This window comes from Cuculus canorus, chromosome 7 (assembly GCF_017976375.1).
Source record: "Cuculus canorus isolate bCucCan1 chromosome 7, bCucCan1.pri, whole genome shotgun sequence".
Classification (NCBI taxonomy): domain Eukaryota; kingdom Metazoa; phylum Chordata; class Aves; order Cuculiformes; family Cuculidae; genus Cuculus; species Cuculus canorus.
Genome location: NC_071407.1, coordinates 19,863,686 through 19,882,669, shown reverse-complemented (window position 1 = coordinate 19,882,669; position 18,984 = coordinate 19,863,686). Strand labels below are relative to the sequence as shown.

The following is an 18,984-nucleotide window of genomic DNA, read 5'->3' as shown; positions in this document are numbered from 1 at the left end:
CAAATGCCTACTTCTTCTGTTCTACCTAGTGCTCTTCTCTGGTACTGCAGATGTCACCTGGGGCACAAAAGTCATCTACAGCTGCTCAGCAGATTTGCTCAACAAAGGATCATGCTTGCCTTACATGCTGCTCTTTATCTTGCAGTGGTTTCTATTTTGAAAAGAAAACAGCATTTTGCAGTGATTAAAAATGTGGCAAATAATTTCTCTCTCTTATGCCCTATGTCCCCTTTGCTACATACCTTAAACAGAAGCAAAACTCAGTCGTGGCCTGACTGCACCCAAGAGCTGACAGGAGCTCTGACTAGTGAGTAGTCTTGAATGTCCAAACTGACGCAATACAAAAATTCAACTGGACTGTTCAAAGTCAGCACATTAACACTTGGACTGTCCTCAGTCTCATTTGTTAGATCTAGCATTAAAGGTTAACACCAGAAGCAACGCAGTTTGCAGGTGTGGGGAAGAGCGCACATTAGCAGCCACAGAATCAGTACAGCTGTGCATCAAGAACAGCAGGTAGTTCACCCAGCGCTCCAGCTGTTCCAGCTGTGCTTTTGGCAGAACACAAGACACTTGGGGGATGAATGAATATGCTGACAGAGACAGGAAGGACAAGACTTGGGAGATATGAAGTGTTTCCTGGTAAGCCTAATTTATTGCTCACATAGTCTCAGTCCCCACTACTTCCTCTGCAATATTGCAAATATTTAAATAAACATTGTTTTCTGTCTCAAATGTGCCAAGGCATGAAAGTACAACAGTAGCCTAGCAAAGGAAACAATAATCAGTGATTCAACTAGTTATCATGAAGGAAAAACAGGAGGGATTTTTTTTGCACTGAAGTTGCTGTGTCAAAAATGAAGAACAATTTTAGAAGGAGAGTTCCTCCCACTTCTGGACTCCCCGCATGGCCAGTTACCTCAAGCTGTTCTGACCAGATCAGCCTCCTAATACCCATTACCCCAGGGCATGGTAGTCAATTCACAGCACTGCTCTGCATTTAGCAAGGGGGCCACTTCAGTCACCTTTTCTGTGCAGAGTTTCTGCATTTCAAGGGACCAGAGGGAAGAATCAGCAGAACCCTCTTCCCTGGAGAGCTGCCCAGCAGAACCCTAGATGATGACTATAGATGATGACCCTAGATGAACCCTAGATGATAACAGGTGGGAAGTGAGATTCCAGCAGACTCCTGAGACAAGGTGCTTCATGGATTTAGAGCACCTCACCTGTAAGGACAACTTGCCTAGCCCTGGCAACCAAAACCAGCAACATGCCAACCTAATTAATTAGTGGTTTAAGAGTCTGAAGGGCTAGAATCTATTTTAGGATGTTACTAAAGAGAAGACTCAAAAAACCAGCAAGACAATTCGTTTTTATTGACTCACTAGTGACAATGGTAGGTACAAATTAGACAGCTGACAGGTGAGAATGGTAGTCAGAGCAGGTGATCTTAAAACATCAGAAGAAATTTCTTTTATCCCACGCAAAGCTAGTCTTAGTGAATCCCTGTATTGTATAACATGAAAGTGCCTTTCTTGTCCCTTATACTTAAGCTACACCTTACCTGTAATCAGTATCACCTTAGATCTCCTCAGAATTAACCACTGTTGAGCAGTCCACAAAACAAGCCCTGCAGCTGTTCCATATGTGTGCTCCTGACCTGATTTTATGCTAGAGTAACGCTAAAAAACCCATGAAGATGCTTCTCTGGAATTGAACTGATAATCTAGAATTCAATGCAGTACAGCGTACACTAATGCATGATGTACACTAAGGTCTTTGGGCTTGATCAGAGACACAGTCCAGGGGCAAATAAGGTTGGCATGTGAAGACTTGACACAGTATGCCATCCAAAACCGTGAAGCAGCCTATTAATTAGACTTACAATCGTTATATACCTCATATATTTCTACATTCCACTTCTCATTAGCACCACAACAAGACCTCAAAATTATTCCATTCACACATATACTCCCAAGTTAAGAATACAAATCATATCTCCAGAAAACAGCACAGTAAACACATATATGGGTGTATATTTCCTTCCCTGTGATATTCCAATGAATACTAACCACAATACGGCTATCGTATGCTGCCAAGAGCAAATGAAAACAGGATGCACAGCTACATACAGAGGTTCACACCCCATACTATATTTCATGTAGAAAGAAGTGGTAAAATACACCTTTAACAGCTTCCATGACAATGGTATTAGAGCCATCATCCAAAGTCCCTATCTGCCTTGAATTCTTAGGCAAAATAGAAGGTCTTAGCTTGTATTTTACAGAAGTTACTCAACAATTTCTAGTATTTTGCAGCAAGTTGATTTAAGATGGCAAATATGAGAATAAAGAGAGAATTTGGTAACATCCATCTTAACAAAAAGCAGCAATTGCACAGGGAATCAGGGCTTTGGATTAGAATCAGGTCAGATTTGATAAACCCTATTGTTTTATACTTGGATAACTTCCTGTGACAGTACCTGTTCCTCTTTTTCTTTGGTCTTGCTCCTGGAGACTCTGGAAGAGGTAACATCCTGAGCTGGAATGACAGAGATTTGATGCAGTGGCATGTTCATCACACCGCCTTGTTTGGTCCTATCATTTACAGGAAGGAGGCGTGGAGGCAGTCCTTATTCGGTGCCATTGTTAGGCCTTGCACCTAAAAAATAAAAATATTATACGATGTTTAAATAGTTTGAAATGCAATTATCTTTAAACCAAAGTTAAGCCATCAATTGGACCAACGTGCACCTGGAGACGTAGAAAGCAAAGCTCGTGCAGGTAGTTTCCGTCAACTCCACCACAGTGGATCAAACTGCCTCAAGCACTGTCCTGAATCAGACTGAATGCTGTAGCTTTGGTTAAAACCAGTCAGTGGCCTGCATTTGGTTCCTGTCATTCATATAAACATGTACCAGCTGGCAATAGGAAGATGCATCATGTGAGCTGTTCCTTTCCTAAGGCTATTAGGAAATATAATCAAAATAATATAATCGAAATAATATAACCTAAATCCATCACTAGGAATTGGGAATCCACTGGTCTACACACTCATCATCCTTCTTTCACTACTACAACAGGGAAGTATTACACATTGGACAGAGTGATAGACATAAATTAGCCAAAATTGGCAACAGTAATCTGAAAGACAGGCATAATTAGCCATACATTTTATTAGATTAGGAAAGGTACATTAAATAAAAAGCTTTTTGAAACATGTAGGATCATGGAGTGTTTATTTGGAATGTAACCTGCTGCAAATGAGACAAAATCGTGTTTAAAGAAAGGATTAGAGGGGAATTAACACAGAAGGGACTATACTAAATAGGGCAACTGGATGGTGCCCTGATGTTTCCATACCATACCAACTTTTTGTTTGTTTGGGCTTTTTGGTTTTGAATCAGTGACAGCAGGAAAAAAGAGACTATGCAGGTGACCCATATATTGTGTTTTTAAAAGTTTAGAAGTAGTGTAGCCTAGCACTTACTGCATACCCTTATCTTATATTGCACACATTTTTTATTGTATATTTAATTAACTGCAAGTTTTAAAGATAGATCAAGCTTCCTTTTTAATTCTGCAAAAGATGTCTATCTGGTTCTAGTCCTATTTCCATTAGACTTCATGGGAGTATTACAGTTGTGCAAAATGAAAGTAGGGTCAAATCTTTTGAAAAATTAATTACACATCCCAAAACACTTTATACGGGGAATCACAGCTCAGTATCCTCTTTGCACTGCACTGAGGGGGAAAGAGTTATCAGAGGTCATTGAACAAGTCATGAGCAAAAACAAAAATACAGACAAAGCCTGTTCATTCCCAATTGCACACTCCATTTGCTGAACGATGCTATCTGCCCATTAGAGTGCTCACAAGCGTTACCAATACACGGTCAGGATTTATACTACTTCCGCAGATGCCAAGACAGCATATCATAAAGCATGCCTGGAGGCTCTGAAGGCAATGCCTCCATAACCCTGAGAATGGCAATGTCTCCTTTTACCCTGAGAACTGCCGACCTGTCAGCCTCACCTCTGTGCCTGGGAAGATCATGGAACAGATCCTCCCAGAAGCTATGCTAAAGCACATGGAGGACAGGGAGGTGATTAATGGCAGCCAGCATGGCTTCACGAGGGGCAAGTCCTGTCTGACCAACTTGGTGGCTTTCTATGATGGGGTAACCACAGCAGTGGACATGGGCAAACCGACGAATGTGATCTATCTAGATTTCTGTGAAGCCTTTGACACAGTCCCCCCACAACATCCTTCTCTCTAGATTGGAGAGATATGGATTTGATAGGTGGACAGTAAGGTGGATAAGAAACTGGTTGGATGGTCGTATTCAAAGAGTAGGGGTCAATGGCTCAAAGTCCAGATGGAGATCTGTGACAAGTGGTGTCCCTCAGGGGTCCATACTGGGACCGGTGCTGTTCAATATCTTCATCAATGATATTGACAGTGAGATTGAGTGCACCCTCAGCAAGTTTGCGGATGACACCAAGCTGAGTATTGTAGTTGCCACACCAGAAGGACGGAATGTCATCCAGAGGGACCTGGACAGACTGGAGAGGTGGGCCTGTGAGAACCTCATGAGATTCAATAAGGCCAAGTGTAAGGTCCTGCACCCGAGTCGGGGCAATCCTCATTTTCAGTACACAATGGGGGATGACATGCTTGAGAGCAGCCCTGCAGAGAAGGACTGGGGGGTGCTGGTCAATGAGAAGCTCGACATGAGGTGGCAATGTGTGCTCACAGCCCAGAAGGCCAACTGTGTCCTGGGCTGCATCAAAAGAAGCGTGGCCAGCAGGGAGAGGGAAGTGATTCTGCCCCTCTATTCCTCTCTTGTGAGACCTCATTGGGAGTACCGTGTCCAGTTCTGGAATCCTGAACGTAAGAAGGACAAGGAGCTGTTGGAATGGGTCCAGAGGAGGGCTACAAAGATGACGGGAGGGCTGGAGCACCTTCCCTACGAGGACAAGCTGAGAGAGTTGGGCTTGTTCAGCCTGGAGAAGAGAAGGCTCAGAGGATATCTAGTGACCTTCCAGTACCTGAAGGGGACCTACAGGAAAGCTGGGGAGAGGCTAGTCATAAAGGCTTGTGGGGATAGGACCAGGGGGAACGGGTATAAACTGGAGAGGGGCAGATTTAAACTGGACATTAGGAAGAATCTCTCCACTATGAGAGTGGTGAGACACTGGCACAGGTTGCCCAGGGAGGTTGTGGATGCCCTATCCCTGGAGGTGTTCAAGGCCAGGTTGGATGGGGCCTTGGGCAGCCTGGGCTGGTGGGATGTCCCTGCCCATGGCAGGGGGGTTGGAACTAGATGATCTTTAAAGTGCCTTCCAACCCTAACTATTCTATGATAACTTCTAGGCATTGTTGATTTCAAAAATAAAACATCTATATGCATAAAGAAGCAACAACAAGGACTCCTTCTTATCAAAGGACAGAGGGAAACGTGGGACTTCAACATTATTGAATCCTGGCATAAAGCATAAAGAGAAAACACAGAATTCTCCTCAAGTCCTCCACATACCTGTTTAGGTGAGCCAAGCCAGAGGAGAGAGGAATGTGGGCTGAGACAGAAATATCAAAGTGCAATACACAAGGCAGGAAGGGAAGGTATTTTCCCAAGAAAAAATAAGGAAATGAAATCCAGAGAATGTTAAGCTACAGTGAAAATACGCCAGGTAATATGTTCTGTGCTACTGCCAACAATAGATGAGCCGAGGGGAAAAAGATAGACTCCATTCTGTGTCCCTCCCTGTCCCTTGCAGACAAGGACATGTTTTTACCATAAAGAGAACAAAGAAAATTATTAGAAAACACAGTTAAATCCCTCTGATGATAACAAACAAGTCCAACCAGTTTTTCTGCAGGTACTTCGAGGATAGCATGTGTTAAAGTTATTTGAAAGAGTTTAACCAGCAGATATAATCCAATTAGATATTCAAAGACGATGTGTAACAGCCCTCCTCTGGTAAAGAAACCTGGCAAATGCTCTAATAAAGCCTGCCTTTCTTTAAGGGTGACTTAGAAAAAGCTCTAAATTTAACCCAGATGTCACACTACAGCATCCCCAATCTGGAAGGTCCCTAACAATGCACACACTCAAAGCCTGTCCATATCAACCTGAAGCTTACTAATACCACACCGCTAATTAAAGGATAAAGTTACATGAGTCAACGGACCATCTGCAGCTACAAGTGCAAACAGAAAAGGATGCCAGAAAAGCAGTGCTACTCAACACAAAGCAAGTTATGACAAGCTCCACAGGACTTCTTCTACAGCTAAGCTAACACCACATGCTACCTGATCCAGGATCCACGCTTCAAGCACATTAAACTAGGGGTTTGCCAAAAAAAGTCCCCAGTGAAGAAATACTAAGGCAGGTGAATGCTCCTAGATACTCCTTTCTCTTCAGGATTACAGTTAGATGTTTAGGCCGTCCTTCACAAAGTAAGGGATCCTCATTGCTACAACGCCTCCACCCAACAGCTGAGTGCACTCACCAAGGAGGTGGCAGATAAGAGCTCAGCTTCCTCCTTCCCTGTGCAATATTCAGTCCATAAACCACACATGGAACGGAGGTCCCATGACCACCAGTGTAGACGCTGTGTGTTCAGAGACGAAGAACTTTCCAGCTCCTTTTTGACTGGAAAGATGAAGTAATCATGATATGGCAGGACAGGGACAGAGGGCACATGCACCAACCAGGTCCCATAGGCAGGACAGTCACCTGAAGGAGGAGGGATCCTGTTCTCCTCCTGCCCTCATGGTTGTTCATGTATTATTCACCGGAGGAAAATAGTTAAGAAAACCTCTTAAGTGTCTGAGCATTCAGCGAACAATAATAAAGTTAAACCTGTTTTCATACCTGGGCCCTTTGGAGATTTCTTTGCTGATGCTGCCAATAGCCACTAACCAACAAATACATACTGCTCTTGTCCAGGAAAGTTTCCTGCAGACCTGGCTTGGACACATGGGAATGCCAGGACAGAGGACAGTCTGAAGCTCTTCTGTTCCCACTATGTATGGCCACACTGGTTCCTCCAAAATGGATATCAGCAATACTGCTGTTGTGAAGAGCCTTCAGAAACCAATGCCATTTCAAAAGACAAAAGAGGTCAAAATCCTGGCCTTACAGGCCAAAGGAGAGTCCTCAACGGAGTTAAGATTTCACCCATGCAGGTAAGCCAGTTTTGCTTTCTGCATGGCAGGCGAAACAGTAACTAAAAACGCAGCAGATGCCTGGAACCACATCAGCTGGGTCCTTCTTACATTGCTAGAACCATGAAGCTGCAGCAACATCAGTCAGGAAATGAGACAAATTGTCTCTGAAGGCAGTTAAGCAAAATGGAAGGAGAAGCTCGCACATGACTTGGGCCTGGTGGCTGGGGCATTCCCCTGGGCAAGTTTCCTGACAGCAGCAGAAGCAGAAAATTAGGTTCCCCTGGGTTACTAGCATTAAGCACATGAGAGGGGACAACTGGCATGAGGTAACTCCACTATAGCAGAAACAGCCAGGAAACCATCTGGAACTCCACTTCTATCTACTCCATCATGGCACCAGTTTCTCCACTGACAAAACATGAACACAACTTAGCTATAAGTTACACCTAACGGTCTGTGAATTGCTGGACTGTTACAATGAGTTGTGCCATTAGAAGAATGCAGGTGGAAGAAACTATTCTGTTGTCCCTCACTCTCCACTCACTACAGCTGCTCTGCCCATTACGCATCCAAAACAAAGATTGACCTACCCTTTGCCAAAGATTCCCTGCTAGACTGGAGCAAGCTAGCAGAAATGATGGTTTCTGGTCTGTGACTTGGTATATGCTGGAATTTAAAAACATGCAGATCTTATTGCATGAACTATGAACTGCAGCTTTTATTAGTTCATTTACACTTCAGAACTTTGCTGCACGAGATATGCTGGAGAACCTCAACTGAAGCTCTAGAGTTGTAGTGGCACTGGCCACAAATGTACATAAGCCTTATCAAAAGAAAAGCATCCTAAGGATGTATGTAGGCGTGCACACATGCATTGCATTTGTCATAGGAGGGGAGGGGGAAAGCAACAAATATCAGTTGTTTTCCTATCTAAAGTACAACTGGCTCTCTGGATTATAAAAGAATCTATGTATATATGTGAAAGATAAACCTTGGAACATGTGGTAGAAGCAAGACAATAGTCACTAACAGAAGGAAACTGGAAGGAATTTCATCTCTAAGTTGTTCCTGTCTGCCTTTCCTTCAGCTCCCCTAGCCCCCATGAATGACAGTGAGCTCTATCACATGGGTTAATGGTCTGATAATCTGGTGGGGGGGTGGGCAGGTTAAAAATAAAGTAACAGATTGCCGCTGTCCAGATAATCCAGACACTGCAGCGCTGTTCAATGCTGTGACAATCCTGTCATGGACTTCAGGGGATCTACCAGCTCCACGCTGGAAAGTGCCACCACAGGGCTTTGTGGATTGCTGCCATGAACTCTGATCTTGTGAAACTTCCCCTCTATGCAGCATGAAACCTGACAAACCCAAACAGGAATGGAAACTCTCTGAAGAAACCTCTGAGTGTTGCTAGACAGTGTAACATCTTTACCAGCTGGCTTACTTTCTCCTAGTGAGATCGGAAATAATCTATTAACACAGCTCTGGAACTGTTTTTCTACCAGAGGTCTTGATGTGAAATCTCAAAGCCCAATAAAAAACAAAATCCTTTGTTTTCTTGTTGTTGTTCTGAAGAAGAGAGAAGCCCTCACCCAGTGACCATAGCAAATTCCTGTGTGCATCTTAACTTTACTTATCTACACTGGCATTTCAGCTGGGTATAGCTTATGCCTACTTTCTGTATACTACATTTTCCATATTTGCAAATATTTCCAGTTCTATTAGCCTATGTTGGCTCCAGTTTGAAGCTTTTATTTTATTTTGAGCTTGTCCAGATTCCTCCCCTACTTAATGTAGCTTACATAATCCTTTTCTAGAGATGACAGATGTGCATTTTCAAAAAGAGGATCCTGCATCTGCGTTTCATTTTGGTTTACTGTAGCTTAATCAGTTCTTTGTTAACAGCATTATTTAGGAGATGTTATCAAGCCTCATGCACTTCACATGCATTTGTTAACTTGACAAACAAATCTAATGAAGGGAGCTTAAGGGAGAGAAACTAACACTTCTTTCCCTGCAGTACCTTTCATATTTCACAGCTAGTACAATGTTAGAACTGAAAAGAACCTTTGTACTCAGACAAGGCAGATATAATTCTGGATTATTGCTATTTACAGCTATGCCTCTGCCTATAAATCTTGCATTGTTTACTAGTTCAGCTGCAAGTTCTCACTGTATTATCTCAGTTCCTCCTTTCCTCCACCTGCTAATGTCCTATAAATAATCAGCTTGAAGACTTAAAAATATTTTTTCTCCTAATAATTAAAAAAAAATAATAAAGTTAGTTGCTATGTAGAAATAAAAAAAGAAAAAGACTTAGAAAGGGGACAAGAGATCCTTATGCATTTTCCCCATGTTCCCTTTGAAAGCTTCTCAATACACACAAATATACAGCCGTAGATCATACACAACACTTCAGGAATTAGAGGTATCCGCCAGCTCTGCCTGACTCCTCTCAAAATAAGAATATGATTGTTTTTACACACATAAGACAGCTAGACAAGCAAGCTGTTTAACTACAATATCAATAAATAACAGTCCCAGAGGTCTCAGCAACCCTATCCCTTGATTTCAGTGGAAGCTGAGCAGGATCTGCACCTCTTAAAAACAGATTCCTTAAAAGCTGTTGCCTCCAAATCAGACCAACTGCTAAGTGCAATTATGAACTAGATTGGTAGCACTTGGAAGAAAACAAAAGTTGCTTCCCTCTGTTCCAATAAAAAAAATAAAACAGTCATTACAGTCCCTTGAGAAACAAGAAATTACTTTTGTCTGCTTATGCTACTAATAGTGACTTATCTGCATTAGAAGCATCAGTGACGCTTGTGGAAAGGATAAAAGCGCTAAGACACACACACGGGCTGTAAGCTCTTGCTACAGAGGCAAAACTTCAACTACACCAGTGGCCTGCCAGTTAATACACATTTTTAAGTACTCCTCTTGTATACTTGTTGATCAAATAGTCCATAGTAACATCAGCAATAATCCCTGCGACAGCCTCTAATTATAGCAAGCACAAAGAAACAGAAGTAAAGCAGAAGTTTTATTCTCTACACTGGGAAACCTTGACCATGGGGGCCTGGGAGAGGTCAGCAGCCAGGGATGCTGCTTCCTCAGCCACCAAGCTGCACTACCTCCTCCACTGAACTTCCAAATCCATTTGCATAAGCAGGTGCCACTCATTCTTTTGCCTAGATAATCACCATTTCACATCACCCCTTTGCATTCAACGCATCTTCCAGCCCCGAGGTGCTTCTGAGCAGAGCAGGTCTAGCACACAAATCACACTGCAAGCTGTGAATCTTTACAGCTTTGCTGCAAGCAGGATGTGATATCACAGTGTGTATGGGACTTGCCTTGTTATCACTCTTAGCCATGATCCCATCAACTCTCACAAACAGTAGAGACTGGCTTCCTGAGAAATCAACGTCCCCCTCAGAAGAAATACTCTTCCTTCCCATTGGGCACTGAAGCCATGCTGCAGAGCAAAAAATAAGGCTGTCTTAATCATGACTCAAATTAAATTTTTTCTTAAAGGTACGGATTGACGACTTAATTCATAATATTCATTGTTGGATAACAAGATGCTGCAGCACCACGCCTATTGCTACAATTTTCAAGAAACACTGTTTTTCCTTCTTCTTTATTTATCTAAAAGCATTGCACAGCAGTAACCTACCTGGACTCCACCACTGTGTGCACACTGGTGACGCAATAACAGTGGCGCTTTTCCTTACTAACCCACAGAAACAGTTAGAAAGAGCAGTAGTGAGGTTTCATACAGGCTGAAATTCTTAAATTAAAAGAAAACAAAAAAGGTCAGATTACTGCAAACACAGCTTTGGGAATAGCCCACGAAGATTGCTGCAGTCAGTCCCCTGCAATTGTAGATCATCCTTCAATCAACACTGAAGGGTCCATAGTACATCCACTGGATAAAAGCCCCACTATTCATGGGCAAAAGCCAAACCCCACAGAACTATGACATGCTTAAGAAAGACAGCAAGTGATGTCAAGGACAAGGCAATACCCCAGGCCTCCAGAATAACTGCAAATCTATTGAGAAAAACACCCACGTGATCCTTATAATTTAGCAAAGCACTCTCTATGATGGTCAATGGTTTTTAAACAAAAATGTTTATGAAGGTTATAAATAAATGGAAAGAGGGTCATACTAATACATGTATTGACCAGTGATAGAAATCTGCACCAATATATATCTGCATAAATTCTAGTCTAGTACACAAGTCCACATGATATTAACACCTATGGATAATTTATTATCACTCTACTATAATCCTTCTGGGGTTCATGTAACTCTAAATCAGTTCTGAAATTCAGTGGAAAATTGCCCTGCATTTTTATCTTCAAAATTAAGAAAGACTGTTAAAAACAAATGCATAAATTTGCATCAAAGACAATGAAAGCCTGTGTTTCTCAAACAGCGTAAACATTTACAATGCAAGATAGTGATGAAACATAACAATCTCATTGTTTCGTGAGGACATTGCCCACATTCTCTATTGTACAAAGATAACAAAGCTGCATTTTTAGGAAAATCCAATGCTAAATCACTTATTTTCCAGTACATCAGAGGCTAACAGTTGTAAAGGCTATTTATGAACAACAGGTGCCTAAGCAACATTTTTCACTATTGTTTAACTGCTACCAGGCAAAATGTTTCTCTTAAGCCAGAGTAGAAAGAATATATAAAAAGACTGAATGATTCTGTGTTTTGATAAAGCATGAAATCATTCCTTTTCTCTGGATGAATAAGAAATTTCCAAAGCGGTGCACGTAAGAACGTACTATATTTCTTTTGAATGATTTATGAATTAAACGCCAGGTAACACTTTATTTACAGGTTAAGGTTACAACATCTCTTTGGTCTGGGAGTACTAATAAAATCTAGAATTCTGGATCATTATGACAAACATTAAACTTTTTCTAAGTAAACAGCTATAAACTATATTCTTTAGGGCTTGCATGATGCAACTGAAGAGCTCAAACCCACCATTTTCAAAAGTTCAAGCACAGAATAAGAAGAACCAGGTATCAAGCATCCTGTATCTGATTCTTCCACAAACTTGCATGACATAGGGCAGTTATGTTTTCAATCAGTTCTCCACATTTTACAGCAAGCTGAACTTCTGATGCAAAACCAGCTATGAGAAAGCATTTGCTATCCCCAAAATTAGAAGTTTTAAATTTGAAATACATTTGAAATACATGGAAATTCTACAAGTAATTAAAGTATACCAGATTCCAGTGAGAGCTTTTTATTAGGAAATGTATTCAGGCATAGCATGTCTATTTTATGTTTTTATTGTTTTCATCTTTTTTGATATTGATAACTTCTTTATACATTTGCCAATATTAAACAAGAATTCCCCCTTCCACAGAGCAATATGGGAAGGACCACTACTGCAACCTGCATGAGAATTTGTACTACTGGCAAAATAGCCAGCAGGGGCAGGGGAGGTGGTGTCCACAGTCCCACAGATATAAATCCCCATCTTTAGCTTTATTTCAAATATCACCAATACAGAGGTGTTCTCACTGCACAGTGGTTCAGGAAGGCAAATAATTTAAATTCTTCAGTTCAGTCACTTCTGAGCAATGGGACAATAATAGTACTTCCCCCCTATAGGCTGTTTCAGCCTCACAGATAGCTTTATTCCTTACCATGACACTGTACACGACCTGGTACAACCAAGAGCACACACTGAACTGCTACAATAAGATAAGCAGTAGGAGCAATACACATCTGAGTCACTCCTTTAGTTTCACCCCTGCATCCTCACCAAAAATTGCCACATCTTGATTTGAGGCAGTTGCTAGCCAGGCAAACACAGCATTTCTCATCAACTTCAGCATGAAAATTATGCTATGAAGAATTTAATCCCTGTGTCACAGCATTATATTTAAAAAGTAAAGGTGTATAAAGCCTAAAGACAAAGTCCAGGTCTGTGAAGAAAATTAACTCCCCTCCAGTGCTAGGACAAGACAGCCTCTTCCAGCTGCAGCCTTACCATGGGATTTGTTGCACAGTCAAGAAGGCTGCATGTGGTCTTCTTATTGCAAGTGTCCCCAGTGTAGTTTAAAGGCCAGGCAATCGATTTCAGAGGGCCGACAAACAGCCTGGTTTCCCTCATCCCAGCTCCCCATGCCAGCACCGACACCAATACACACTGGCAGCGGAGAAGCAGCAGCACAAACAGTTTCCCTTTATTAGGGTGTCATTTCACATACTGGCACGTGTATGTTGGTCCTGCCCGTCCTCCCCTGACAACAGTGCTCTGTGCCACTCAAAAAGAAGGGACTGGCCTTACTGACCCCACAGACAAGGCATTCCTTTACCACAGCCTAAAAAGGGCCATTCATTCCCATCACACCTAAAATATCCACTGGATGTGATCATGAGATGAATATACAACTGTGGATTCCTTTAAGTTGCTGCCTTCTTAGACAGACAACAAAGCAGTGTTTCTTCCCCGTTGTCCTCATTCTTCATTCAGTAATGAAGTGCTGACCCTTTCCGTCCCATCTGATATTAGTCTTTTCATTTCTACATATATTTAGCTTAGAGACAGCACAAAACTCCAAGAATCCATTCCTGTACATCTACAAAATCTGTATACAAGCCTATTTAAAAAAAACAAACAAACCTTCACAGCTTTTTATCACCGGAACTTAAGCAGAATTTCTGAAGTCTGTCCCTCAGCTGCCCATTGCCTGTCAACCACAGCCCGCTGCAGAAGGCTGCTAAGACAGTGAAGTATCCAGGTACAAAGAAATCGAGCCTATTCATAAGAAACCCTGAGAACTGCGCAGATCTGCTTCTTGCTGCTGGGGAAGCGGCTGACTCACAGCGCTTTGTTACCTTACTGCTTAAATGACTTCCAGTTTTTCTCCAGAAGATGTTTCAAGTGATCTTCAAGTGTCCAGTAAAGGTGAGGAGAAACACAGGCCATTGGAGAGCAACGTGCTGTCAGATGGTTTAGAAGGAACCTCGTGATAGCTGGGGCGATAACAGTGAAATGGATTCTGGGACGCTGTTGCAAATCCACAGGGCAAGTAAACGAAGTTCATATTGGAAGCTGTCCCATATGGGATAGGGAAGGCTTAAATAAAATTCAGGATCATGACCACACCACTGATACCAATCGACATATCACATTTTGCAACACAATCACATTCAGAATCAGATTTTCTGTATTCTCCCCTAATATATGCTCTTTAAATAGTTTAGACAGAAGCCAGACAGATGAACCAAATGTGCTAAATAAGGCCCATTCATTTCTGGTGCACATGAACACTGTTAAAAACCTGAAACATTCATGAAAAAAAACCCTGTAGGGAACAGCATTTTCTATCAGGTATCTCTTGAAATTGAGAGTAAGAAGAAAAACCTCTTTTTTTTTTAAGCTAAAATCTAGTCAGTACTACAGGAAACTCCACTGCCGGAAAGTAGGTAGCGTTGAACCTCTTGAGGCTGCATCAGAATTTTGGATCAACTACATTTACAGCTTCAGTGAGATAAATCCACCTGACCCCCATCCTGCTCTCCTTCATATTTTCCAGGATCTATTCCTGCTAACCACATGGCTTCCTTTTCTAAGTAGTTAAAGTTACAACAATATTCAGGGACATTTACTTGTCCAAACAGTAGATAAAAAAATTTACTACAGACAAATAATTTGAATGCCTGCTGAATTAGGCTAATTGAGAGATAAGGACATATTTCTTTATTAACCATTTTCAAATGGCTAAACACAAGATTTATTTCTTTTAACTGATAAAAGAAAATTCCTCTCTATGCTAAATGCAACAGATTAGAAAATCAAGACAAAATCTCCTCAGTTTTCTACTCACTTAAAACTGTTGGCATGTTTCAACCGAGAAACAGTCCTGACTTTGGAACAGGCTCCCACACATGGGCTGCACAACAGCATCAAGATGCTCATAAAGTATTTAAAGATGAAGGATATGAATTCTGCTATTTCTGAAGTGATAGATATCTACAAGTGACCAAAATACTGCTGCTCTCTCCTTGGAGTACCAAATCATTCCGTTCAATCTCTATGTGCTAGAGGAAGCAGTACTGTGCTTAGGAAGAGACACAGTCCCCTATGCAGCACAAGTAACCTTGTGCCTGACCAGTTACCCTACATTAGCTGTGCACTCTGAATGAGGCATAAAGCCTTTGTCCTGGAAGAAGTTACACTTCTTGTTTTACAAGGCATATGCTATGCAGTGAATGGTATTACCTGGTGATAGGAAAAGCTCCCACTACCACTCTCTGTCAAAGAAGTAATTTGGTACAATACTGTGTCACCTACATTCCCTGCAAAGTTAAGAGAAGTTTCACAGCTTGGTAAGGCCAGCTGTCTCCCACCGCAGCACGGCAGAAGATAATAAACATCTAACTTAGCAATGAAACCTGAAGGCATTAAAAAGTATTCAGACGCCAATCTTACAAAATGCTAACTATCTCAGCCAAAAAGGCTCCCTTCTTCCTTATCATTGTAATGTGCCACTTCCGCAGCAAAACCAACAGACTTCTTATAACACTAAACCAATGCTACCTAACAGCTTGAAGCAAGAAACAACAACATAATGCATGCATAAAAGTTTGTTTGCATGTTCATGGTTGGGTTTTTCTGGGGGGATGGAGGTTTTTCTTTAAAGAAAAAAAATTTCTCTAGGAAAGAGATGCCCACTAAGAAGGACATCTTTGCTGTCTGTAAAAGACACTGTTGGTAAAACTGCACCCTATGGCATTTAGCTGGGGCAAAGACTCAGCATGAATCCAGTGCAAAGTCAGTACCATCATCCTTACAGCACCTGGTCTCGCCCTGAAATTCCCTTCCCAAACACTGATTCTGCCCAGACTTCCCCAACTGGCAAAATAGAGATAACACTTCAGTCTCTGATCTTGCCCCAGTTGCAGGTTAAGAACTAGAATACTTCTCCAATTAGAGATCAACCGTGGAATTAGAAGGTGGAATATTTTCAGCAATTGACTGATTGAGTCGGAGCCACAGTCAGTTTTAAGTTAGTCAATGCATTTCCTAAGACTACATTTTACACACCAGCTTCCAATGCAACAGTTAGTGTGTCTTCAAAAGCCATAATTTATCAGTTATCTTTGCAGAGAAGAGAGGAAAGAAGAAGAGGCTATCATACAGCCAAGATAAGACTTCTTAAGAGCTTCAGTTTTTTCAATTAAAGCCTAGGAAGAATGGTGAGGGAAGACGAAGAGGTTTGGAAAGACACCGGAACCGTCACACACCAGCGGTGAAGACACAAGCCCAAGTAGCCCATCCCTCTGACAGCTGTCATCTTAGAGTGGCATCTTTTATAAAAGGGGTCGTAGAAGGACCAGCAACAGCATACTGTGCTGTTTTATTGCTCATCAGGTTAAAGCGTGACTCAGCCTGCCAGTGACTCTCTCTTTTTTGGCACATTCCAATAAAGGAAGAAGAAAATGCACACGGAAGAAAGGCTTGGCACAGAAACTTGCCAACCCTCCTTGATTCACAGGGGTTGCTGGAGACTGAAGATAAACAACATCTCAGAAAAGCAGGTCTATGTTGCAGTATGTCCACATTACTGGCCTCAGTGGGATGCGTGGCTTTCCACTCCCATCCCCTGCTGACAAGAACTGCTTTCAGACTTGAAACCCAACAGTTTCATCATCTGATTAAATTCCCAGTTCCTGGCTCAGATGTCTCTCATATGCATTAGTTAGATTACATCAACCACAAGAGCCATATAGGATACAGCTCAAAGGAGGACAGTCAGAGTCTAGATCGTCAGCCCTCTGAGTTTCTCTTTCCTTATTCACCAAAGCAGCAACTCAAACTGTGTGACACTGTCTAAGTGTATGCTTTGTGGGGTCATGTGGAAAGGTAGATAATACCAAAGCACAAAGATGCAACTGGCAAACGTACCTTCCCCTGAGCAGAGCATCAAACCTGGAGCAGAACCACCCTTTCAGCTGCTTCTCTCAATCCCTGCACGAGGCAAGGCCAGTAAAGACAGGCTAAACAAAACACATATAAGTTTTAATAAACCGGAGAGCAGCTGTAGAGGAAAAGGCAGCTGACAAGCATCCAGCCAGCAGCCTAACCAGCAGGATGCCTACAAAGCATTGCGGGCCTACAAAGTCTACGCAAAGTACCTGTAGTACTGCACAGTGAGAACAAGACGACTGAAAAATTTGCCAGTAGGCATTCAAAGATGGATAAGACAGAGTGAACACGTGTGCCAGCTACCAAGTAGAGCTCATGTTCACAGAGAAGGCAACCATAACAAATGCCTAACAGATACAATGGAAGATCGCAGCCAAGAATAAAATGCATGATGAATCTAATTCTCTTTCTATATAAGGAACTGACTCTGACTCCGCTTTCTTGCTCTTGGCACCCAGACCACACAGCGCTATGCTTGCTTCTTGCCAGGGTATCACAAGTGAAGGAAAGTCAGTGAGAAATCAATCAAATGTGTTCAATAGCAGCTGAGCTGGGATCCTTGCCTTGTGGCTGGAGAAGCCGATACCAACATCACTAGTGAATAAAAACCTAGGCCTGGTGCAGATACCAGTGCCTTAGGGTCCCCCAAAACACCAAATACTGACCATGAGAGACTTCAATCCTGGGAAGAAGCAAGCAACCAGAAGACTACAAAAGCATACATCAGACTTCTCTCTACATGCCAAATGCAGTAAGGTATGCAGAGGAGATGCTTCGATACTTCACTACCTGCATCTCAGATGAAGCCTTAACTAAGCAGGGGTAAAAAGAAAGGAGCACTTCGGCAATCCTGGTAGGAGGCACAGGGCCCTGGCAGGGCCATCTCTGACTACTTCAGACAGCTTTGAAACACTGCTTTGAAACTGCAATTTTAAACTACCACTTGCACACTGCCTCACTAGAAACAAAGCCACACATTTCATTTAAGGAAGAAATCAGATGGATCAAGAAAGGTCAAAGAAGAGTAATTTTGAACCTCTGCTGTATTTTCCAAATGGCAAGAGTTGTGAATCCCACCTTCATAATGGATTTGCCTGGAAATCATCACAGCGCAGTTTTCTTACACTCCCAAGAAGGCACATAAAAAGAATGTCATCTCTAAAAAGCCTTGGGAGTGGCAGAGCTCCACAGGTGTACCAGAGCAGGAGTCTCTCACACACCTGCCAAAGCATGTTGCAGCTTGTACAGAACAAGATGGAGACCTTTCAAACCTTGCAATTCTGTGATGAAAGCAACTTGCTGAATATTATCGCAACATTTGAAATACTTCACTCTAGTGGTCTCAGTCAGAAGTTATTTTAGCCTCCCCTGTCAAGTCTGGCCCTAGAACAAAAGGTAAAAAATAGGTGAACACTGCTGTCATGAGAATCACAGAAACAAAATGCTCTTCTCATGCGAAAGAACTGCTAAAAGGGAATATAGGGAGTTTTCACACCCAAAACCAAGGAAATATTTCAAGGCTACAGTGTTAACACACTGCATAAGAAACACTGATGCATTTATAAGTCTGAAATTTGATCTCATTTTATTGGTTTCTGCTTTGTTATGCCAAAAGCAAAGTTAGAATTCCCTTCCATCTTTTAATCAAACATGCTACTTTTTCTTGTTAACTCCCAAGATCAAGCCAGCCTGACAAGACTTCTGTAATTTTACAAGGGAATCTCTCCTCCCTCCACCCCCTCATGTTATCAAACATTAATTTTGTGAAGAGTCTGTTGCACTGTGCCAGCTCTAATTTAGTAACAATACTTAACCTTTTCCTCATGGCTCTC

The 18,984-nt window shown here is 42.0% G+C and overlaps 1 protein-coding gene across 6 annotated transcripts in view; it reads right to left on the bottom strand.

Moving 5' to 3' along the window:
* MARCHF8 (membrane associated ring-CH-type finger 8) overlaps positions 1-18,984 on the bottom strand; it is a 96,141-nt gene that overhangs the window by 70,587 nt on the left and 6,570 nt on the right. For 5 of the 6 annotated variants that reach the window (XM_054071537.1, XM_054071541.1, XM_054071538.1 and 2 more), the window contains exon 2: positions 2,483-2,661. In XM_054071537.1, the coding sequence (XP_053927512.1) occupies positions 2,483-2,535 (53 nt within the window). In that variant the 5' untranslated portion in view covers positions 2,536-2,661. Of the gene's footprint in view, positions 1-2,482; positions 2,662-10,531; positions 10,654-18,984 lie in introns of all 6 variants that reach the window. The other variant, XM_054071540.1, reaches the window with a different exon arrangement.